The 22345-nt window shown below is 40.4% G+C and overlaps 1 protein-coding gene across 2 annotated transcripts; it reads right to left on the bottom strand.

The window, feature by feature from the left end:
- Positions 1-401: 401 nt before the first annotated feature.
- LOC137272402 (uncharacterized) lies at positions 402-20518 on the bottom strand. Of its 2 annotated transcripts, none has more exons than XM_067804777.1 (4): positions 20346-20518; positions 2758-3429; positions 1603-2316; positions 402-996 (listed from the first exon to the last, which is right to left on the bottom strand). In XM_067804777.1, exons 2-4 carry the CDS (start codon positions 3419-3421, stop codon positions 701-703), a joined length of 1674 nt encoding a protein of 557 aa, XP_067660878.1. In that variant the 5' UTR covers positions 3422-3429; positions 20346-20518; the 3' UTR covers positions 402-700. The 2 variants fall into 2 exon arrangements, with proteins under 2 accessions (XP_067660878.1, XP_067660879.1); XM_067804778.1 differs by having other exon boundaries at positions 20430-20518.
- Positions 20519-22345: the final 1827 nt, after the last annotated feature.

Raw genomic sequence — 22345 nt, 5'->3', positions numbered from 1 at the left:
TGTTTGTGTGGCGTGTGTTTATGTGACATGTATGTTTATATGACATGTATGTGTCACGTGCATATTTGTATGACATGCATGTTTGAGTGACATGCATGTTTGTGTGGCATGCATGTTTGTATGACATATAAATGAGTGTGTGTCATGTACGTTTGTGTGACATTATGTTGATGTGACATACATATTTGTGGGACATGTATGTGGATGTGAGATGCGTGTCTATGTTTCATGTATGTTTGTGTGACATATAAGTTGATTTGGCGTTCGTGTTTGTGTGGAATCCACGGACCTGGGCGATATATTCAATGACAAGATGACATTTTTGTCTGGACTGTAAGTCCGTATTTGCCCATTTGTCTTGCAGTAGCTTGACATAAGAAATTGATGGGAAGACCGAAATTGTGAATTTGTGAATTAATTTTATTCACAAACGAAACAAGTACGGGCGGCAGAATGCGCACGGGTTTACGCGCATCTTATGCACAGTAGGGTAAGACGTTACACAGTCTGAAGGACAGATAACATGTTTTTAAACCGTTCCAGGTTCGAAATCTAACGTTATTTATTGTAAAATATGGCCACAGCCAAACAGAACCACCTTTTGCACAAGGGATCTGTTCCGTCGTACTCGCAACGCACAATAAAATCTGCCCAAACCGCTCCCAACTCCAACCGCCCAATGGCTTCAATTCGAAGCCGTTCAAGGGTCTTGAATGGGCGTGCATGGGTTATTGGTAGCCCTGTGTCTCTTGAGGTTTTCTACCATTGCCTTGAAGTCAGCAAACTTCGCAAGAGAGAAAATGTGATGAGGGTCCTCCATAGAAACAACAGATTTCACTTCATCTCTGGCCTTGATCTTTCCAGCTATGCCGACGCCAAGGGCAAAGACGTTGCTCGCTTGTTGGAGTTCAGAGGCCGCACGGCGGATATCAATGCCACAGTTAGACTGTCCGTCGGTCACGATCAAGGTGTCTTTCACCGTGTAGTCCCTCATACCTGGAAGTGAGTGAATGAGTGAATTTAGTTTACGCCGCTTCAACAATATTTCAGCAATAACTCGGCGGGGGCGCCAGAATATTGTACCCATGTGGGGAATCGAACCTGACGAGCGAACGCTTTAACCCCATCGCCTCTTACCGAGAAGTAATGCATGGACATGAAATATTACGTAAAACGTTGCACCTGGGTGGGCGGGGTAGCCTCATCACTCTTTCATCTGGGGTAGCCTAGTGGTTAAAACGTTCGCTCGTCACACCACAAACCCGATTCTATACCACACATGGGCACAATGTGTGAAGCCCATTTCTGGTGTCCTAACGCCCTGATACTGCTGAAATATTACTAGAAGCGGCGTAAAATCATACCCCTCATGTTTTACATCCCGTGCCTCATCATTGTATATTAAATTTTAACTTGATAATACAAATATGGAACGGGATGCTGTCTTTCGCCTGAATGATAAAGCATTTTTCGGCTTTCGTATCCAAACTAACTAACTAAAAAGTCACGAATTAATACCGCCACGGTCACATTTTGTATTGGGGGTTCAAGAGCATGCCGAATTACACAGCCTAATTTCGAGTAAATGTATTAACGACCTACCGTGAAGGAAACTGAAAACTTTCATCATGGCCGCATGCAGCGCGTTTCCGGTACACGTGTTTCCCTTGTAGTGCCTGAGGTTCTGCACCTTTTCCTTCAAGTCCGCGGGATACTGGGAGTCACTGAATCGGTGGATGACGGTGACGTTGCTGGCAAACTGGACTATGGCGAGGCGGTTGTTGGTTTTCAGGGGCCCAAAACCACCGCAGAATAAATCAATCATCATGACAACGCCGTCTTTCATCAGCTCGAAATCGTCAGTTTCAATGGAACCTGAAGAGTCAAGTACAAGAAGGATATCCCTAACACTTGATCCAGATCCACCGTTGCCAATGTTGTTGGATCCGCCATTACCATTTCCTATGCCACCGTTGCCGTTAGCGCCATTGTTGCCACTGATGCCGTTACCGCCATTGTTTCCTTCATTTCCGAAGCCGCCATCATTGCCATAGCTGCCGTTGTTGCTACCGTTGTTGCCGCCGTTGTTGCTGCCGTTGTTGTTGCCACTGTTGCTGGCATTGTTGCCGCCGTTATTGCCACCGTTATTGCCACCGTTATTGCCACCATTAGAGTTCCCGTATCCCACAGTATTTCCGCCGTTGCCTCCACTGTTTCCGCCATCGCCGTTGTTGCCCCCGAAGTGGTTGAGGAAATCCTCGTCGAAATTATTACCAACAACATCAGGGTTTTGAAACTTGGGTGATGTGTTGTTTCCTGGGGAAGGACGACAGACATGACATGAAAAACATGTCTTACTGTTATTCTGCATAGCTTTATGAATGAAAATATTGTTTAGCAAGAAGAATCAAGAAGCTCGCTCGCTCGCTCGCTCACTCACTTACTCACTCATCCCTCACACTCAGCATTACGCACTTAACCATTATAAACTCACTCACTCAGTAACCGCTCAAACTCACTCGCTTACCCAATACACTCAACTTACTCACTCACCCAGTATCCACTCAAACTCACTCATTTACTCACGCAATACCCACCAATACTCACTCAAAACCATTAACACAGTACCCACTCACTCACCCAATACCTACTCAAACTCACTCACCCAGTAGCCACTCACTCACCAAAAACCCACACAAACTCAATCACTTCCACTTCCGGCACCCATCCCAACAAGCCCAACTTGAATCTCCTCACCCAGGTAGAGTCCGACATCGATCACCTGAACCAGCTCGTCCTCAGGGGGACATCCACACCCGTCACTCACCACCTCCCGTCGTCTTTCGAGAGTGCCAAATGCCAAAGTCCTCCACTCCGACCACGGGCTGACCTTGCATGGCTCCTCGCTGTTCGCGGCCTTGATATTTTCATCGTTGAGAGGACCGTTGGCCGTCGGAACGTCGACCATCTCGCCATTGACGGTGCAGAAATCGGACACGGGATCGTTAGGGTCTTCGAAGCTGTCGTCGAGCAGTTTGATAATGATCTTCTTGATAGCCTTCATCTTCTGTTTGTACTGATGGCGGAGGTTCTTCAGCTTCGTCTTCAGGAAGCTGTTCGCGCTCTTACAAGCGCCCGAGCGTTTCTGTCCGCCATTTTGGTAGTCAGTTTCCTCCACGTGCGACTGGTCATTCTGGTAGGTCACGTCCAGACGCGTTTTATTCGTCTTCGTCACTTCCTTCCTGATCGGTTGGTGACCACGAAGGTCTGGATCCCCTGCATGATGACGGGCGTTGTCGATCCACCGTAGGTGATCAGGCAACTGGTGACGTTTGTCGTAGGGTGCATTCACACTGAGAGCCTGGGACAAGCACGCTATACTCACTATCGCCAAGGTGATCAGGCCTATGTCGTTCGTCATTTCTATACCTGTAGAGATGAAATATATTATGTGATTACAGTGATATAAGTGGATGCATAAGTGAGTTAGGTTTAATGATGAGTTTGAAGTTGTTTTGTCGCGAAAGATGATCGAACAGCCGCAGATGCGTCAAATCTATTTTTCTCAGCATTAACGTAGATGAACGTATCTTCGACGCATATGAAATTGTCCTGTACGAAGATGCGCGTATTACCTACGTAAGTGAAAGTGTCTTTTACGAAGATGTTATCTACCTAGATGGAATTGTCCTTTACGATGATGCGCGTATTACCTACGTAGATGAAATTGTCCTTTACGAAGATGCGCGTATTATAGTCTGGTTCATAATTATTGAGAATTTTTCTTCTTACTTTGAGCTATCCTAACACCTCAACTGATTCACTGATACTTAAAACTAAGTAATGGTATAAGGGAGGTAACTCATCTTGGCCTACTGAGTATAGTACAATTAGAGTTACCTCCCCTGAATTTGTAGCAGACGTCATTTTCCTCAGCACTGTCAACAATGTCTGCTGAAGATAAAAGAAGGTTGATTTTTGAGTTGTGTAATCAAGGAATTGATGATGTAAATGCATTGGCAGAGAGAACAGGAACTCCTCTTTCTACTGTGTATAGGATTAGGAAGAATTTTAAAGAGGGAAAGGATTTTGGGCACCAGAAAGGAGCAGGGAGACCCAGAAAATTGGACTTCTCAGATCGCGTCCGGCTGGGAATTTTAGCGTCTAAAAAGCAAAGGGCAAGCATCTCCAACATCAGGTATGAAATGATAGAAAGGGGATCAACAGTTGTATCAAAATTTACAGTTAGAAGAAATTTGATTGATCTTGGATGGGAGAAAAAGACTGGAATTCCTTCTCCTCTCATGAAACAAGAACATAAAGACAGGCGTGTTCACTGGTGTTTGGCACATGAAAACTTTGACTTGGAAAATGTGATTTTTACTGATGAAAGCTCAATATGGGTATATCCCAATAATGTGAAAATATGGACAAATTCTGCGTCAGCACCGTTGTATCGACGACCTAAATACAGCCCAAAGTTTCATGTATGGGGAGGGATATCCTTATTAGGAACGACCCCGCTGTGTGTGTTTGAGGGAAATCTGACAAGTCAACGCTACACTAACATATTAGATAATTTTCTCCTTCCAAGTGCACATGTGTTTTATGGAAATGACTGGATTTTGCAGCAAGATAATGATCCTAAACACACCGCAAAACATGCCAAGCAGTGGTTTCAGGAGAAAAATGTGACTGCATTACCATTTCCTGCATATAGTCCTGACTTAAATCCCATTGAGAACATTTGGGGGATGATGAAGGAATGTGTGAATCAAAAGGGGTTGACAAAAATTGAAGACATGAAGAGAGAAGTGGTCCGATACTGGGACAGCATAACTCACGAGACACTAACCTCTCTGATAGGAAGTATGCCTACCCGTCTTAGACTGTCCCGTGAAGCTCAAGGAGACTTGATAAAATATTAAATTGTTACCTACACAACATGAAAAGGTCAGTTCACTTTCACAATACATTCAATTTTATCTGATTTGTTCTTGTTTAATAATATGAAATGCTTTAGCAATTCTCAATAATTTTGAACCATACTGTACCTACGTAGATGAAATTGTCTTTTACGAAGATGTTATCTACCTAGAGGGAATTGTCTTTTATAACCATGCGCGTATTACCTACGTAGATGAAATTGTCTTTTACGAAGATGTTATCTACCTAGATGGAATTGTCTTTTATAACCATGTGGGTATTACCTACGTAGATGAAATTGTCCTTTACGAAGATGTTATCTACCTAGAGGGAATTGTCTTTTATAACCATGCGCGTATTACCTACGTAGATGAAATTGTCTTTTACGAAGATGTTATCTACCTAGATGGAATTGTCTTTTATAACCATGTGGGTATTACCTACGTAGATGAAATTGTCTTTTACGAAGATGTTATCTACCTAGAGGGAATTGTCTTTTATAACCATGTGGGTATTACCTACGTAGATGAAATTGTCTTTTACGAAGATGTTATCTACCTAGAGGGAATTGTCTTTTATAACCATGTGGGTATTACCTACGTAGATGAAATTGTCTTTTACGAAGATGTTATCTACCTAGAGGGAATTGTCTTTTATAACCATGTGGGTATTACCTACGTAGATGAAAGTGTCTTTTACGAAGATGTTATCTACCTAGAGGGAATTGTCTTTTATAACCATGTGGGTATTACCTACGTAGATGAAATTGTCCTTTACGAAGATGTTATCTACCTAGAGGGAATTGTCTTTTATAACCATGTGGGTATTACCTACGTAGATGAAATTGTCTTTTACGAAGATGTTATCTACCTAGAGGGAATTGTCTTTTATAACCATGCGCGTATTACCTACGTAGATGAAATTGTCTTTTACGAAGATGTTATCTACCTAGATGGAATTGTCTTTTATAACCATGTGGGTATTACCTACGTAGATGAAAGTGTCTTTTACGAAGATGTTATCTACCTAGAGGGAATTGTCTTTTATAACCATGTGGGTATTACCTACGTAGATGAAATTGTCCTTTACGAAGATGTTATCTACCTAGAGGGAATTGTCTTTTATAACCATGTGGGTATTACCTACGGAGATGAAAGTGTCTTTTACGAAGATGTTATCTACCTAGAGGGAATTGTCTTTTATAACCATGTGGGTATTACCTACGTAGATGAAATTGTCCTTTACGAAGATGTTATCTACCTAGAGGGAATTGTCTTTTATAACCATGTGGGTATTACCTACGGAGATGAAAGTGTCTTTTACGAAGATGTTATCTACCTAGAGGGAATTGTCTTTTATAACCATGCGCGTATTACCTACGTAGATGAAATTGTCCTTTACGAAGATGTTATCTACCTAGAGGGAATTGTCTTTTATAACCATGTGGGTATTACCTACGGAGATGAAAGTGTCTTTTACGAAGATGTTATCTACCTAGAGGGAATTGTCTTTTATAACCATGTGGGTATTACCTACGTAGATGAAATTGTCCTTTACGAAGATGTTATCTACCTAGAGGGAATTGTCTTTTATAACCATGTGGGTATTACCTACGGAGATGAAAGTGTCTTTTACGAAGATGTTATCTACCTAGAGGGAATTGTCTTTTATAACCATGTGGGTATTACCTACGTAGATGAAATTGTCCTTTACGAAGATGTTATCTACCTAGAGGGAATTGTCTTTTATAACCATGTGGGTATTACCTACGTAGATGAAATTGTCCTTTACGAAGATGTTATCTACCTAGAGGGAATTGTCTTTTATAACCATGTGGGTATTACCTACGTAGATGAAATTGTCCTTTACGAAGATGTTATCTACCTAGAGGGAATTGTCTTTTATAACCATGTGGGTATTACCTACGGAGATGAAAGTGTCTTTTACGAAGATGTTATCTACCTAGAGGGAATTGTCTTTTATAACCATGCGCGTATTACCTACGTAGATGAAATTGTCCTTTACGAAGATGTTATCTACCTAGAGGGAATTGTCTTTTATAACCATGTGGGTATTACCTACGGAGATGAAAGTGTCTTTTACGAAGATGTTATCTACCTAGAGGGAATTGTCTTTTATAACCATGTGGGTATTACCTACGTAGATGAAATTGTCCTTTACGAAGATGTTATCTACCTAGAGGGAATTGTCTTTTATAACCATGTGGGTATTACCTACGGAGATGAAAGTGTCTTTTACGAAGATGTTATCTACCTAGAGGGAATTGTCTTTTATAACCATGTGGGTATTACCTACGTAGATGAAATTGTCCTTTACGAAGATGTTATCTACCTAGAGGGAATTGTCTTTTATAACCATGTGGGTATTACCTACGGAGATGAAAGTGTCTTTTACGAAGATGTTATCTACCTAGAGGGAATTGTCTTTTATAACCATGCGCGTATTACCTACGTAGATGAAATTGTCTTTTACGAAGATGTTATCTACCTAGAGGGAATTGTCTTTTATAACCATGTGGGTATTACCTACGTAGATGAAAGTGTCTTTTACGAAGATGTTATCTACCTAGAGGGAATTGTCTTTTATAACCATGTGGGTATTACCTACGTAGATGAAATTGTCCTTTACGAAGATGTTATCTACCTAGATGGAATTGTCTTTTATAACCATGCGCGTATTACCTACGTAGATGAAATTGTCTTTTACGAAGATGTTATCTACCTAGATGGAATTGTCTTTTATAACCATGTGGGTATTACCTACGGAGATGAAAGTGTCTTTTACGAAGATGTTATCTACCTAGAGGGAATTGTCTTTTATAACCATGTGGGTATTACCTACGTAGATGAAATTGTCCTTTACGAAGATGTTATCTACCTAGAGGGAATTGTCTTTTATAACCATGTGGGTATTACCTACGTAGATGAAAGTGTCTTTTACGAAGATGTTATCTACCTAGAGGGAATTGTCTTTTATAACCATGTGGGTATTACCTACGTAGATGAAATTGTCCTTTACGAAGATGTTATCTACCTAGAGGGAATTGTCTTTTATAACCATGTGGGTATTACCTACGTAGATGAAAGTGTCTTTTACGAAGATGTTATCTACCTAGATGGAATTGTCTTTTATAACCATGTGGGTATTACCTACGTAGATGAAAGTGTCTTTTACGAAGATGTTATCTACCTAGATGGAATTGTCTTTTATAACCATGTGGGTATTACCTACGTAGATGAAAGTGTCTTTTACGAAGATGTTATCTACCTAGATGGAATTGTCTTTTATAACCATGTGGGTATTACCTACGTAGATGAAAGTGTCTTTTACGAAGATGTTATCTACCTAGATGGAATTGTCTTTTATAACCATGTGGGTATTACCTACGTAGATGAAATTGTCCTTTACGAAGATGTTATCTACCTAGAGGGAATTGTCTTTTATAACCATGTGGGTATTACCTACGTAGATGAAAGTGTCTTTTACGAAGATGTTATCTACCTAGATGGAATTGTCTTTTATAACCATGTGGGTATTACCTACGTAGATGAAAGTGTCTTTTACGAAGATGTTATCTACCTAGATGGAATTGTCTTTTATAACCATGTGGGTATTACCTACGTAGATGAAAGTGTCTTTTACGAAGATGTTATCTACCTAGATGGAATTGTCTTTTATAACCATGTGGGTATTACCTACGTAGATGAAAGTGTCTTTTACGAAGATGTTATCTACCTAGATGGAATTGTCTTTTATAACCATGTGGGTATTACCTACGTAGATGAAAGTGTCTTTTACGAAGATGTTATCTACCTAGATGGAATTGTCTTTTATAACCATGTGGGTATTACCTACGGAGATGAAAGTGTCTTTTACGAAGATGTTATCTACCTAGATGGAATTGTCTTTTATAACCATGTGGGTATTACCTACGTAGATGAAAGTGTCTTTTACGAAGATGTTATCTACCTAGATGGAATTGTCTTTTATAACCATGTGGGTAATACCTACGTAGATGAAAGTGTCTTTTACGAAGATGTTATCTACCTAGATGGAATTGTCTTTTATAACCATGTGGGTATTACCTACGTAGATGAAAGTGTCTTTTACGAAGATGTTATCTACCTAGATGGAATTGTCTTTTATAACCATGTGGGTATTACCTACGGAGATGAAAGTGTCTTTTACGAAGATGTTATCTACCTAGATGGAATTGTCTTTTATAACCATGTGGGTATTACCTACGTAGATGAAAGTGTCTTTTACGAAGATGTTATCTACCTAGATGGAATTGTCTTTTATAACCATGTGGGTATTACCTACGTAGATGAAAGTGTCTTTTACGAAGATGTTATCTACCTAGATGGAATTGTCTTTTATAACCATGTGGGTATTACCTACGTAGATGAAAGTGTCTTTTACGAAGATGTTATCTACCTAGATGGAATTGTCTTTTATAACCATGTGGGTATTACCTATGTAGATGAAAGTGTCTTGTACGAAGATGTTATCTACCTAGATGGAATTGTCTTTTATAACCATGTGGGTATTAACTACGTAGATGAAATTATCTTTTATAACCATGTGGGTATTACCTACGTAGATGAATTTATCTTTTATAACCATGTGGGTATTACCTACGTAGTTGAAATTATCTTTTTCAATGATGAGCGCAAGAAGATGTAAGTATCACCTGCGTTCATGAAAGTATCACTTACGTCCATGAAAGTATCACATGCGTACATGAAAGTATCTTCTCCGAGGATGATGAACATATTGTATAAATTGGAACGAACACACTTTCACGTGAAGTAGCACAGGGTTAACAGATTGTGAAAAATTTAGAGTAGACATTTAAATATTGGACCCAGTTAAGATTTTACTAATGAAGTAACTACAGTGGAGGCTGTCAAAATCGGCACTCATCGGGACTGAAGACAAAATCCGGTTTAGACAACATACCGGATTGTAGAGCTGATGATAAATGTACATGCCACGGGCGGGACTGAGATTTTATGCTGGTGTTGACAACTCGTCGGATTGGACAAATGCCGGTTTTCAGAGCTTCCACTGTACTTATCCCCCCCGTCTCAGTGAAGTACTACCACTCGCCCATTGATGTAGTCCTGAACCAAGTATGCGTCACAACAAAATTTTCTGAAGCAGACAGAACCCAGTTTCTCTAGTTTCGGTTGAAGTAGGTGCAAGTTGTTGAGCGCTCTTGTTGAACACATGTGTATGTATGTCTGCAACGAACTGACCTGTGATATTTTGACACAACAACATGCCATAAAATAGTTTAGCAAAAAATGTTTCCGGAAAAACCTGAGAACATTACAAAATATTCGCTCAACCTGCCGGAAGTGGTTGAAATAACATTCCGCGACTGCAGCTATCTAATTCAGTATAGAAAACCCAGTTGGCCGAGTGAGTTTACTTTTACGCCGCACTCAACAATATTCCACCAACATGGCGGGAAACACTGTTGGAATAACCTAGTGTTTAAAGCGTTTGCTCGATTCTATATGTTTCTCTGTTTCCAGTATTCCTCATAGTGCTAATGCTGGAATAGAGCTAAAGGCTTTAATGCGCGGGCTCCATCGTATTTAAAAACGGAATACCCACTACATGGACAACGAATCAGACAGTTTCAGCTGGACTACAATCGACCCCATGTGTTAACCTATTCAGACAATGACCTACTTTTCAGCCGATCCGAATTTTCTCGTGTGAAACTGAAAATAGACACCACAGACAACTCTGGTTAAACTGAATTCCAATTCCTTGTTTCATAAGAAAATGTTACTTACAAATGAATTTTAATTTGAAACTTAAATAACACCGCCTTTCTATCCTTCATATCGAGGTCCAGACAGCATACCTTAACTATGGAATCACAGACTGCCCCTGTTTGATGAGGTCGTAAAATGATTCACAATGCATCTGGCTCACTGGTTAAACCTGTCCTGTATTTTTTGTGTGCTTACTCAGCGTAATTCTGCAGCGCACAATGAGATTGATGTAATATCAGTTTCGTACCAGGTCGCCAAAGTTTTCTCCTTTTGAGATTTCCACGTTTCCATGTTTCCGTTTGTCAAAGCAGGGCTACGACAGAGCATGCTGTACGATGTGTTTGCTATGATTTGAAGGAACGTCGTCTTGTAATATACAAGTGCTTAGACGTAACAATCATACTGATTGATATTTATGCATCCAGTTAAATGCAACAGTCTAAAAATTCTGGACTGGTTATCGCACTAAATTGCGCAAGAGGACGGAACAGGAAACGAGACTGTTCTGTAATCAATGTTTTGACATGTAATACCCCTCCGTTAAGGGTATTCCTTTCCCCATAGAAACAACAAACTGTAGTATCCAAACAATCCTTCAAACAATCTCAGATCAAAACACTGCCACTACAAAACGCATGGCCATGTAACTGTGATCACTGTGGCTATTGTTTCGTGTCCTGGACAACAACAAATTTCCTAGTTTGGTTTTCATTAAGAGCTAATAGCCTGATATTTCCCCTGTCTGAATCTCATTATACGCCCCCGTGGTCGGCGGCAAAGCTGGGATATGTTCACTGTCGGTGCAGGTTGTTGCGCCTGAGGCAGCGCATTGCATTAATGCTGTGTAGAGTTCAGTACTCACGGTACTAATGATTTAAGGACGGATCCAAGTTTGAATCACTACTTCCGCTGTCCCACCGAGACAAGTTTTTTTATGTAATTTTTCAAAAGCAACAATGCTCGGAACGCTTTGCTGTCCTAACAGTTTGAGTTAGGTCTAGAACACAATTGGCCACTCGCCCCAACGGTGCCTAGAGTAGTGTGGCAAATATGATATAAATTCAATATTTTGCGGCTAGGATTGAACGTACACATCGATCAAACGTCTTCTAAATGTAGATATAAAAATAGTAGCATCCCAAACATCTTGCATAATCCATGCATAGCTAAAGGCACGTGTGAATAACATATGACGTTATTACTTGAAACCCAGTTAATTTTACTTTGTAATTTAAGCATATCTTGACCTGGCGTGTACATATTGTAGAATTACTTCATCATCAAATTTAATGGTGTCGTGAATACTTCAATATTCTTGAACAGTTGTTTTAGAGACCTGATCAGCCAACCACCATTTTCTTGTTCTGTATATTCTACTTATCGGGATAACATTAATCAGTTATATCGTCAGTAAGTTGTAGAAGGGCTTCAGGTATGTCGTAAGTTAGCTTAAACTAGACTGTAGATGGAGGCTGTATGAGGGTTTTGTAAGCGATTGATGGAGTGTAGATCGATCTTAAATGGACTATAATAAGTTGACAATGGGCTGTAGATGAGCCCAACAGAGGCTGTATGATGGCCTTATTAGAGATTTAGATCCTAAATGGGCCGTGCATGGGCTCAAACTGGGCTCAAGATGGATGGTCCTAGATGGGTGTAGTAGATGGGCAGTAAATGGACTGAAAATGGACCCCAGATAGATGAGGGCTGTATGTAGGATAGATCGCGTAGAGATGGGTTCTAAATAGTGCGTGGATGGGGGTCAAATTGGGCTCCAGAGGGGCCCAGATCGACTGTAGGAGGACTGTAGACAGACAGACAGACAGACAGATAGATAGATAGATAGATAGATAGATTGATAGATAGATAGATAGATAGATAGATAGATAGATAGATAGATAGATAGATAGATAGATAGATAGATAGATAGATAGATAGATAGATAGATGGGCTGTTGGTGGGCACAAAATGTGCTCGAGGTTGGGCCCCAGATGGACTGTTGGAGAATAGACTGTGGACAGGTGGGTCCTGAATGAACTGTGGATGTGCTGTATGAGGGCATTGTGCTGTATGATGGCATTGTGTTATATGAGGACACTGTAATAGAAAGATGCAGATTAGGCTTCCAAGGCGGGCTATGAATAACCTATAGATGGGTCACAAGTGGACTGTAACAACATTTAGATGGACCTTTAGTGGGATCTAGGTTAAAAAGGTCCCTGACTAAAGCATATTTTTCCCAAAAAATTATATGGCTGTGTAAAAATAAGTAAATGTTTCTCGGGCACATTTGTTTCAAAAGTGTCGAGGGCGGTAGGACTTTTCTTTTAAATGATAGAACAAAAATGGACGCGGAAGAAACACAGTTTTTCTTTTTTTCTCTTAAAACACAGCTTAAGAGTTTAGCACGTGTTAATAAGTTGTAGATTCAGACACACTCGTTCTTACACTCATTTTTGTAGTGGAGAAATGGACGATCGGGACATGTTGCCCGAGAAACATTTCATTTTCTTATTTAGCCTAAGAAACACATATTTTGTGTTTCACGTTAAGTGCTGACATATTCCACTAGTTAACCACGATCCAATTTCAGACAGTGCGGTGATTGTATCATTCACTCTTTCACACATGGATCCGCTTAGACGATGTTAGTTTCTTGTCCTCGAAAAACTCTTGACTTCCTATTCTTTTACCCTCAATTACGCCAATGGTCCCTCCCCCTTATCCAGCATGCAAACCACATGGCCGACGGCAACAATTACACACGAGTTACACCGAACAACATGGCTGTTACGATAACCCATACCACCTGGTGTTTATCAAATATTGTCGGTACAGTTGGATGATCAAACACCTGACATTATGATATGCAGGTGAGGAAATATACAATCTGTAATGTGAGGCAGGATTAGTGTATCGTCACGTGTTGGAGGGAGGGATAATTGTTCCCCCCTCGTTAGACGACAAGGGATGTCTCACATCTGTCAGCGCCTCGATTTGCTTATTGAGTTATACTCCTATCATCTCCACTCAAATATTTTGACACATTTTTGACAACTATAGACACTGGATTTGTTTGCGTTCACGGGCATGTTTAAGCCAGTTTGATTCCTGAGTCTGACGATAATTTTATATATAGTTTTAACATAATTTATTTGTCTAGTTTATATATTACGATGTAAGATAGAAATAGCATTTAATCGTGTTCTCGTTCCCATGATAGTGCAAGGAGAACAAGTAGGTTTCCTTGGTCGAGGAACAACAGTTACACAAGGTCAAACTATCTGCACTGATTCCGCGAAAGCATGTGCACATGTACGAATCGGGGTGGGGGTGGGGAAGGGGGGCGTCTGTAGGTTGTTGCAGAGGGTAAGACTAGAGCGCGCACGCACGTTTCGTATGGTCGACTTTGGACAGGGTCATATTCCAATGATGTTGTAAGCTGCAAGTGCGGTTGAAAGACTTGATAAGAATGGAACCAAGACGTGAACAGACTGGGTACATGTCTAACACCGAAAGTTCCATGTATAAGAGCTATGCTATATGGCTCTTATACACCTCCCCAAACAGTTAATAAAGTAAAATTAGATTAATTAAAATAAAATTTAAAAAAATGAATAAAAATACAAAAGAGAGAAAAAATAAAAAAAATAAAAACCGACTACAAACTGAAAAAGCCCCAAATCTATCATGCTGTGAAATAAACCACAAAATGAAAAGTAGGTCTACATACAAAAAAGGCAAATAACAACATAAATACACTATCAAATGCAAGGAAATTCATCCAGAATAACTGTTAATATCCCGATTGCATTTTGCTTTACAACAACACATACTTGTCGTAAGACGCCGCGGTGGCTGAGTGGGTTAGACGTCAATCTTTGTGAGCTGACGATTTGGTGCCTGTCTCTGAAAGTGAGATCAAATCCCGGATGGGACTCAACCAAACAAAAAAGTACTAGAATCTGTACTTTACTAAAAAAGTGTAAACCCAAATGTTACATTCGACCACGTTCTAAACGACAATGTGTATTCATTGTCGTAAAAGGCGACTAACGGGATCGGGAGGTAAGACTACTAGCACTTCATATCCATAAGATGCAATAATAAAAACACTATACACTGTAAACTATTTGATTGTTATTGGTACGAACTATATTCTAAATACGGGCCGAATAAACTAGTGATTAATTCTATCAGCCACATACCTCCCTACTAGCAATCTTCCAAATCACGAATTCTTGACCATCAGATCCAATAAGTCACCTCGTTCGACCTGCGTATGTTGTAGCGATCAACTCTAACCCAGACTTTTCACGCATAGATATTGCAAACGACCAATACTGAAGACCAATTCTATCCCCGATCGTAACGAACGAGCCCAAGCGATATAACGGCGGGGAACGCCAGAAATGAGTTACAAAATGTGGGAAATGGAACCTGGGTCATCGACGCCAAGAACGAACGCTTTAGTGAGTGAGTGAGTTTAGTTTTACACCGCACTCAGCAACATTCCAGCTATGTGGCGGCAGTCTGTAAATAATAGAGTCTGGACCATACAATCCAGTGATCAACATCATGAGCATCGATCTGCGCAATTGGGAACCGATGACATGTGTCAACCAAGTCAGCGAGCCTGACCACCCAATCCCGTTAGTCGCCTCTTACGACAAGCATAGTTGCCTTTTATGGCAACCATGGGTTGCTGAAGGCCTGTTCTACCCCGGGACCGGGTAACGAACGCTATAACCACTAGGATACTGCAAAGAGCGCGTACAAATAACACGTAATGTACACCGTTGTAGACGAAGATAAATATTGAAAAGACCTTAAAACGAAACAAATCTCCTAGAGAATTGTGGTTCGTACAGAACAGATGATGGGAGACATTTGCGGAAATCGCTGCCGCAGATTGCCAGCAGGTTCATATTGGAATGTTACAGATGGATACTTCAGAGTTGGACATTCACACTATTTGCACGATGGGCTGAGGTGAAAACGAGGTTCATGGTTATTGCACTTATTTCTTAGATGCTTTGGTAAAAGATCCTAGACAATGATTACCCATAATTCTGCGAAAAAGTGAACTTTTTGAATGACGCTGTCGTCATGATGCTGTCCAGGTCACCGCCCCAGTGTTATCTTGTATCCATCCTTATATCCATCTTTCACTCATTATTTTCAAGCAATACATGGAACATCCACATTATGGCAAAGTACCCCCACCGTGCCTCGCCTTCAAACCTGCCATAACATCGACTGGGCGCTAAGGTAGCCGAGTAGTTAAAGCGTTCGCTCGACACGATGAGGCCGGGTTCGATTCCCCGCATAGGTATAACGTATGAAGCCAGTTTTTTTTAAGTTTTCGTCGCGATATTATTGGAACATTGCTGAAACTCACTCAAAGCAACGTAACATCGAACACACTCTTTCATCTGGGGTTGCCTTGTGGTTGAAACGTTCTGTCGTCACCCGAAGACCCGGGTTCCATTCCCTATCTGGGTACAATGTGTGAAACCCATTTCCGGTGTTGGTGTAGTGTAGTGCTGGAATATTTCTGAAAGCGGCGTAAAACCAAACTCACTCGCTCACTCACTACTTCGTCCGACAACTCTTCTTATACTAGAAACATGCCCTAATCTAAACCATTGCCTGTCAACTCGACATTTAATCAAATCAAATGTAAACTGTCGGTTTAATGTACCATTTACCGATTCCATATGCATCAGAAAACGGGGTAGCAGCTGAGATTTTCCGAAAGTCGGATGTCAAGCGCAACACAAAACGTCCAAGTCACGAGACTTCTATTCACAATTTGCAGATTATAAAGGACACACGTAACAGCGCGCTCCGCATAACACTATTTTCTTTCCAAATCCCCAGCTATGCGTCATGGGCGAGGGTTGCTTGCCGCCACATTGTAACGTCCCGCCGCCAGTATTTATCTAAACAGTTGTGCCTGGTTGCCAACCACTAAGTATTTATCTGAATCATGTAGGTAAATATATTACATATGTAGTAAGCATGCTGTGTTATCGATGTCGTGTGAGGCATACGACATGGAACCGACACAGTTCAAAACCAGACACAGTAGGCCAATATGGCGGCTTTCAATGACGGCGCGATCGTGTCACCTTGACCTTCACAAATAACCTACACTCCCTCAAATTACGTCACCTCACCATGTGATTTAAAGGTTAACTGGGATAAAATGTTAATCTGTAATTTCTCAATAGATTTTAGATATGCATCTATGAGACTGACCGTCACGCCGAAGACCCGGGTTCTATTCCCCGCATGGGTACAATGTATGAAGCCCATTTTCTGGTGTCCCACGCCGTGATATTGCTGGAATATTGCTGAAAGCGGCGTAAAACTAAACTCACTCACTCACTCACTATGAGACTGGCTCTTGAGTATTTTTCGAACCACACGACCAAAGATGGTTTTTACTCTAAAGCAAAATCGAATGTGTAAGCGAGTTTAGGTTTACGCCGCTCTTAGTAGTATTACAGCGATATCACGACGGGGGATATCAGAAATAAGCATAACACATTGTGCCCACGTGGAGAATCGGCGGGTCATCGGCGCTAGGTACGAACTCTTCAGTCACTAGGCTAACAAACCGTTACAACCATGACTGAACCAACAAGCACACGCGTTTACCACAATCGTTAAACCGCACAGTGCATGTTTTTTCATCATAAAAACTGTAACAGTACTTAACAGACACCCCTCCCATACCCCGTTCTCAAGCGTTAGTAGATGCATGTGCCACAGTGAAACACAGTGTAATAAGAGTGATGATGAACGCACAGGAGGTAGGGATGCAGAGATGCAGAGATGCAGAGATGCAGAGATACAGATATTTAGCCTGGGGCTGCAGTCTAATATTTGCAGTATGCTATTATTCCCTAGACAAGGCTATGACGCACTTAAAGACGTACATTGACATTTAGATATGTGTCATTAAATGGAACACACTGTCCAGTATAAAACCTAAGTAAAAATATACATTGTGAGGTTTCCTATTCTAGTTTTTACATGTGAAAGTCGGAATATTCCACACAGCAATGCTTGCATTGTGCGTTAATGGAAATGCACTTAAAGCATGTCGCTGCCATGCTGGTAAACAAGCCTCGCCATATACGCCTGATTTCAAATACGATTATTTGACGAAAAGAAAACTGACAGCTTTTCAAACCTTTTTCTATAAGTTAAGATTAAACATCCCAAAGTTTGTAAGAAGTTTGTTCAACGCAACATTAAAGAAGAAATGCTTTGATAACATTCATCGGAAATGTATCTACAGGGGAATCAGTGTGTATGTTAGTTCGAAAAGAGGCCGCTGGGTTGTTTAACTGAAAAATACTTCAGAAATATTATTATCTTATTATACATCCTATATGCCATTACTCATCCATCTGCGCAAATGCGAGTTTTCAACCCTAACTGGTGGTTCCGTATGCATTCGAGTTTTCTGCTGGGTGATGAAAAGCAGGTTTTAAGTAAGTCGTATGCCTAGGGTGAGACCACACGTTGTCTCACTACGGGTGAGTGAATGCGTGTGGTGTTTGGCCGCTTATAGGAATATTTTAGCAATATCACGGCGGGGACACCTGAAATGGACTTCGGACATATTACCTACGTAGGGAATCGAACCTGGGGCTTGAGCGTAAGGAGAGAACGCCTTAACCACGAGGCCACCCCACCGCGCTGTTTCACTATGTTATGAATACATGAACGTATTCGTGGCGCCAGGTCTGGTTATATAGGTAACCCTGTGCTTACAGCGTTGGCTCACCACGCCGAACAACCCGGGTTCGATTCCCCACGTGGGTACAAGGTGTGAAGTCCATTTCTGGTGTCCCCCGCCTCGATATTGGTGGAATATTGCTAAAAATGGAGTAACACTAAACTCATTCACCCACGGCTTATGAGAGTGGGTTGTTTATAATGAGTGATCTGTCTACTGCGGATAGTGATAACGCTGCACAGACCTTGACAAGTTACACGTCATTGAACAAGTATAATTATAAACACCTGTATTTTGGGTTGGAGTTAAGGTGGACCGAACCTGACATAACCTCCAGGACCCGAATGTGGAACATCAGTTTTTTGCTTCACTAATAACCCACGCCCGCTGTAGCCGTTAAAGCGTAATCATTTACACATCCCACGGACAATAATGCCACATGTATCGCCGAGACTGCTTCCGTCTACCTGGGGTTGTAAAGGTGAACTCTCTGACCACAGTGAGGGGTTGGCAGGTCATTCGCAGACTTACCTGCATGATTATTCATGGACTTACCCGCATGATTACACGATTGAATTCTCGCAGACGTACCTGCACGATTACGGACGGACTCACCTGCATGATCATCTTTCACGGACCTGCATGATTACTCACATGATTATGAGATTTACGAGCACGATTACTCTCATGATTACCTTAACAATAACTTAAACACTTACCTGTGCGACAGACTTGCCTGAACGATTACTCAAATACTTACCTGAACGAATGAACATGCCTGAACAATTACTCACATACTTACCTGAACGAATGAACATGCCTGAACAATTACTCACATACCTACCTGAACGAATGAACGTGCCTGAACAATTACTCACATACTTACCTCAACGAATAGTCGCAGACGATCTTAAGTGATACTGACAGACGGGTCTGTTTAACGCAATTTATTTACCTTAACGATTAATCAAAGACTTATTTAGACGTAGCTCACATACGTACGTACCTGAACGATTGCTTACCCGAGTAATCACCAACGGACTTATCTGTACACCTGCTGAAAGACTCACCTGTATAATATATATAAGCATATATAAGTACCTGAATGATTACTCGTAAACTTACCTGTTGTGAGTCCTTTTAAGTCTTCATTAAGTAGTCCGACTTCACCCGACGATAGTTTCAATTCGAATATATGTTGTGTATTGTACTTTGTTTGTTGGAACCACATAGAACATGGATCTAATCAGAAATGGCGTGCACCTTTAACTTACCCAGATGTAAATTCATCAGATACATGCTGCATCGGGCATTGATCAAATGACATGAAAATACTATTGAGGGTAACGCTCTTTGTTGGAAACGTTTTACACTGTCTAATTGTTTTCAGCATGTTTTTTTAAAATGGCACGTCTTGTTCAATTTACAGGTGGTCTGTTATATGAATTTACGAAACATATTTTTGATATAACCTCTACTCAACTAATTAACCTTAAATTGCAAAACAAAGTATTGATAATTAGTTTACACCTTAAAAGAGTATGGCCATTATCAGATAAGAAATCGATTGAAACTATATGGTAAGATGTATACAGGCATCCTTTATTGACTGACACTTTAAACAAGCTCAAAAACAAAATATCTGAAATATAACCCCAAATTTCAAAGAAACGCAAAACACAAATTCCACTATCAAAACATTAGACATAACTCAAAGATATCACCATAAAACACAAAGTATATCACCATAGTCATGATGAGAGGTGTGCTGCTGCCTAGGAGGCATTAGAACCTCATTCACTCACTCACCCCAGCTGATCAATGCATGACATAAGAAATTAGAGCCTTACCTTTGAAGCGCTGCCGGGCACCGACTGATGCGTTTTAGTGGGGGAGTGTTAAGTCTCAAAGGCCGTGTTGTATATATAGTATACCTGGATACCCCGCCTTGCTGGTATTATCACGTGTGTGAACTGTAGCTTTGAGGAACTCCTTTCTGTCTTGACTGAGCCACAAATGGAGACCAGGGCTTGGGGGTAAACATGACGGATTCAACGTGCGGTGTACTCACACTGGCGACAGCCATGCGCAAATCATCAGATAGGGGGGAAATTTGAGATTAGCCAATCACACGGAGGATGGCTTGCAAAGTTGAAGAAAATACTTTAAAAGATTTCTTTATTCTTAAGTCTGTGACATTAAGTTTTTTTGTGGGAATATTTTCTAGTGCCTTTTGGTTATTTGCCACAAGTGAAGAAAGAACACAAAAAATCGTTTAACTTTAAGATACTTCGTTCGAAAACATAATTAAGGATTATTTGGTGCCTGTAAACATTGAATAAAATGTGACTTCAGAATATGGGGGACAATTAAAGATGTTCACTAATTCGCGTGATAATTGTAATTACGTTTACAATTAATGTAGTAGGCGTGTTTGTTTATGTACGTGTGCGCACTAAGGTCGTTAGAGTCAACAGGTGCTCCTGAGTACATGTACATGTATTAAACGTATGAGTGAGTTTAGTTTTACGCCGCACTCAGCAATATACAACCTATATGGCGACCTTAAACGTGTGTATAATTATAATTATATTATTATGATTTTGCTGGAATATTGCTACCATCATCATCATGATCATCATCAGCATCATCATCATCATCATCATCATCATCAGCATTATCATCCTCATCCTCATCCTCATCATTATCATCCATTTCAGGACATTCTTTTCGTGTGAATGTCTGTGTACGCTGTTGTTATTGCTAAACACGTGTCCACAATCATTTAAAAAACCAAAATGGACGTCGTTTTCTGCTATTTACCCTGTTATTTAGTATCTATTTTATATTTATGTACAACAACACTTGGTCATAGTGCGCTCAACAAAACGGCAATACAGTTTCACGTGTATCACTATTTGCATCACGCTCCAGGTTTAATAGCTGTCGACAAATCAAATCTACATCTTAGAAAATGTCGTACCCAAACCATTTCAGAAGACAAGCATTAGTGACATGTTGATGTCAAAGATTTCTCATGGAATTCCTTTTTATCAGAAATGGGCATTGCCAAAAAGAATTTGTCAACTTGTGGGACTATTGTGCATAACAATTCAGGTATAACAACTTCCCCAAATGTCGGCAGATCTAATTGTAAGTTTACATTCGTCTAAAGAACACACCGTGAGCATTAAATCCCCATAAAAGCATTATCAAACGTGTGAATATATTTTACGTCTATAATATACTGACACAGTTTTGCTCATAAAATATGGTTCGTGTGGCGTGCATGAAATAAACATTACGTAAATTTATTTTATGAATAACGTCACCTTTTCCAATGTTCACACACTTACTGACGCATATCACCATTGGAACTATGCTTACATTGCTCCAAGGCTGTGCTAAAGGCTAAGCACATGGATGTATGTTAACTGTATCCCTTAAGAAGCAAGTATAGATAATTGTGCCAGTCTAATACAGGGACAATGGGTTTCTTCATTAGTATTGGTTTAGAAATTATCATTTAAACCATCAATTGCCACAGAGACTTGTGCAAGTCTATAACTATACTACCATTAGCATGTTAGTATCAACATACCATGCACGTGAACAGATTTAATATGCATGGAATCAAATACCATAATTGTTAATCGTAAGCAAATACTGTAATTACTCTAAATGCTCTGGACTAACGCTTAGTCTCTAAATATACTGGTATATACTTTTGAGCTCCTTTGTTGTATATCAGGACTATTGTCCATACTCTGTTATTATTATTCTTAGTTATCATGATTATGTCTAACTTAAAGGTCACATGCAACCAAAAATTGAAACACAATTTTAAACG

Source organism: Haliotis asinina, chromosome 2, assembly GCF_037392515.1.
Source record: "Haliotis asinina isolate JCU_RB_2024 chromosome 2, JCU_Hal_asi_v2, whole genome shotgun sequence".
Taxonomy (NCBI): Eukaryota; Metazoa; Mollusca; class Gastropoda; order Lepetellida; family Haliotidae; genus Haliotis; species Haliotis asinina.
The sequence above is the reverse complement of the archived record's forward strand: the minus strand, read 5'-3'. Positions and strand labels throughout refer to the sequence as shown.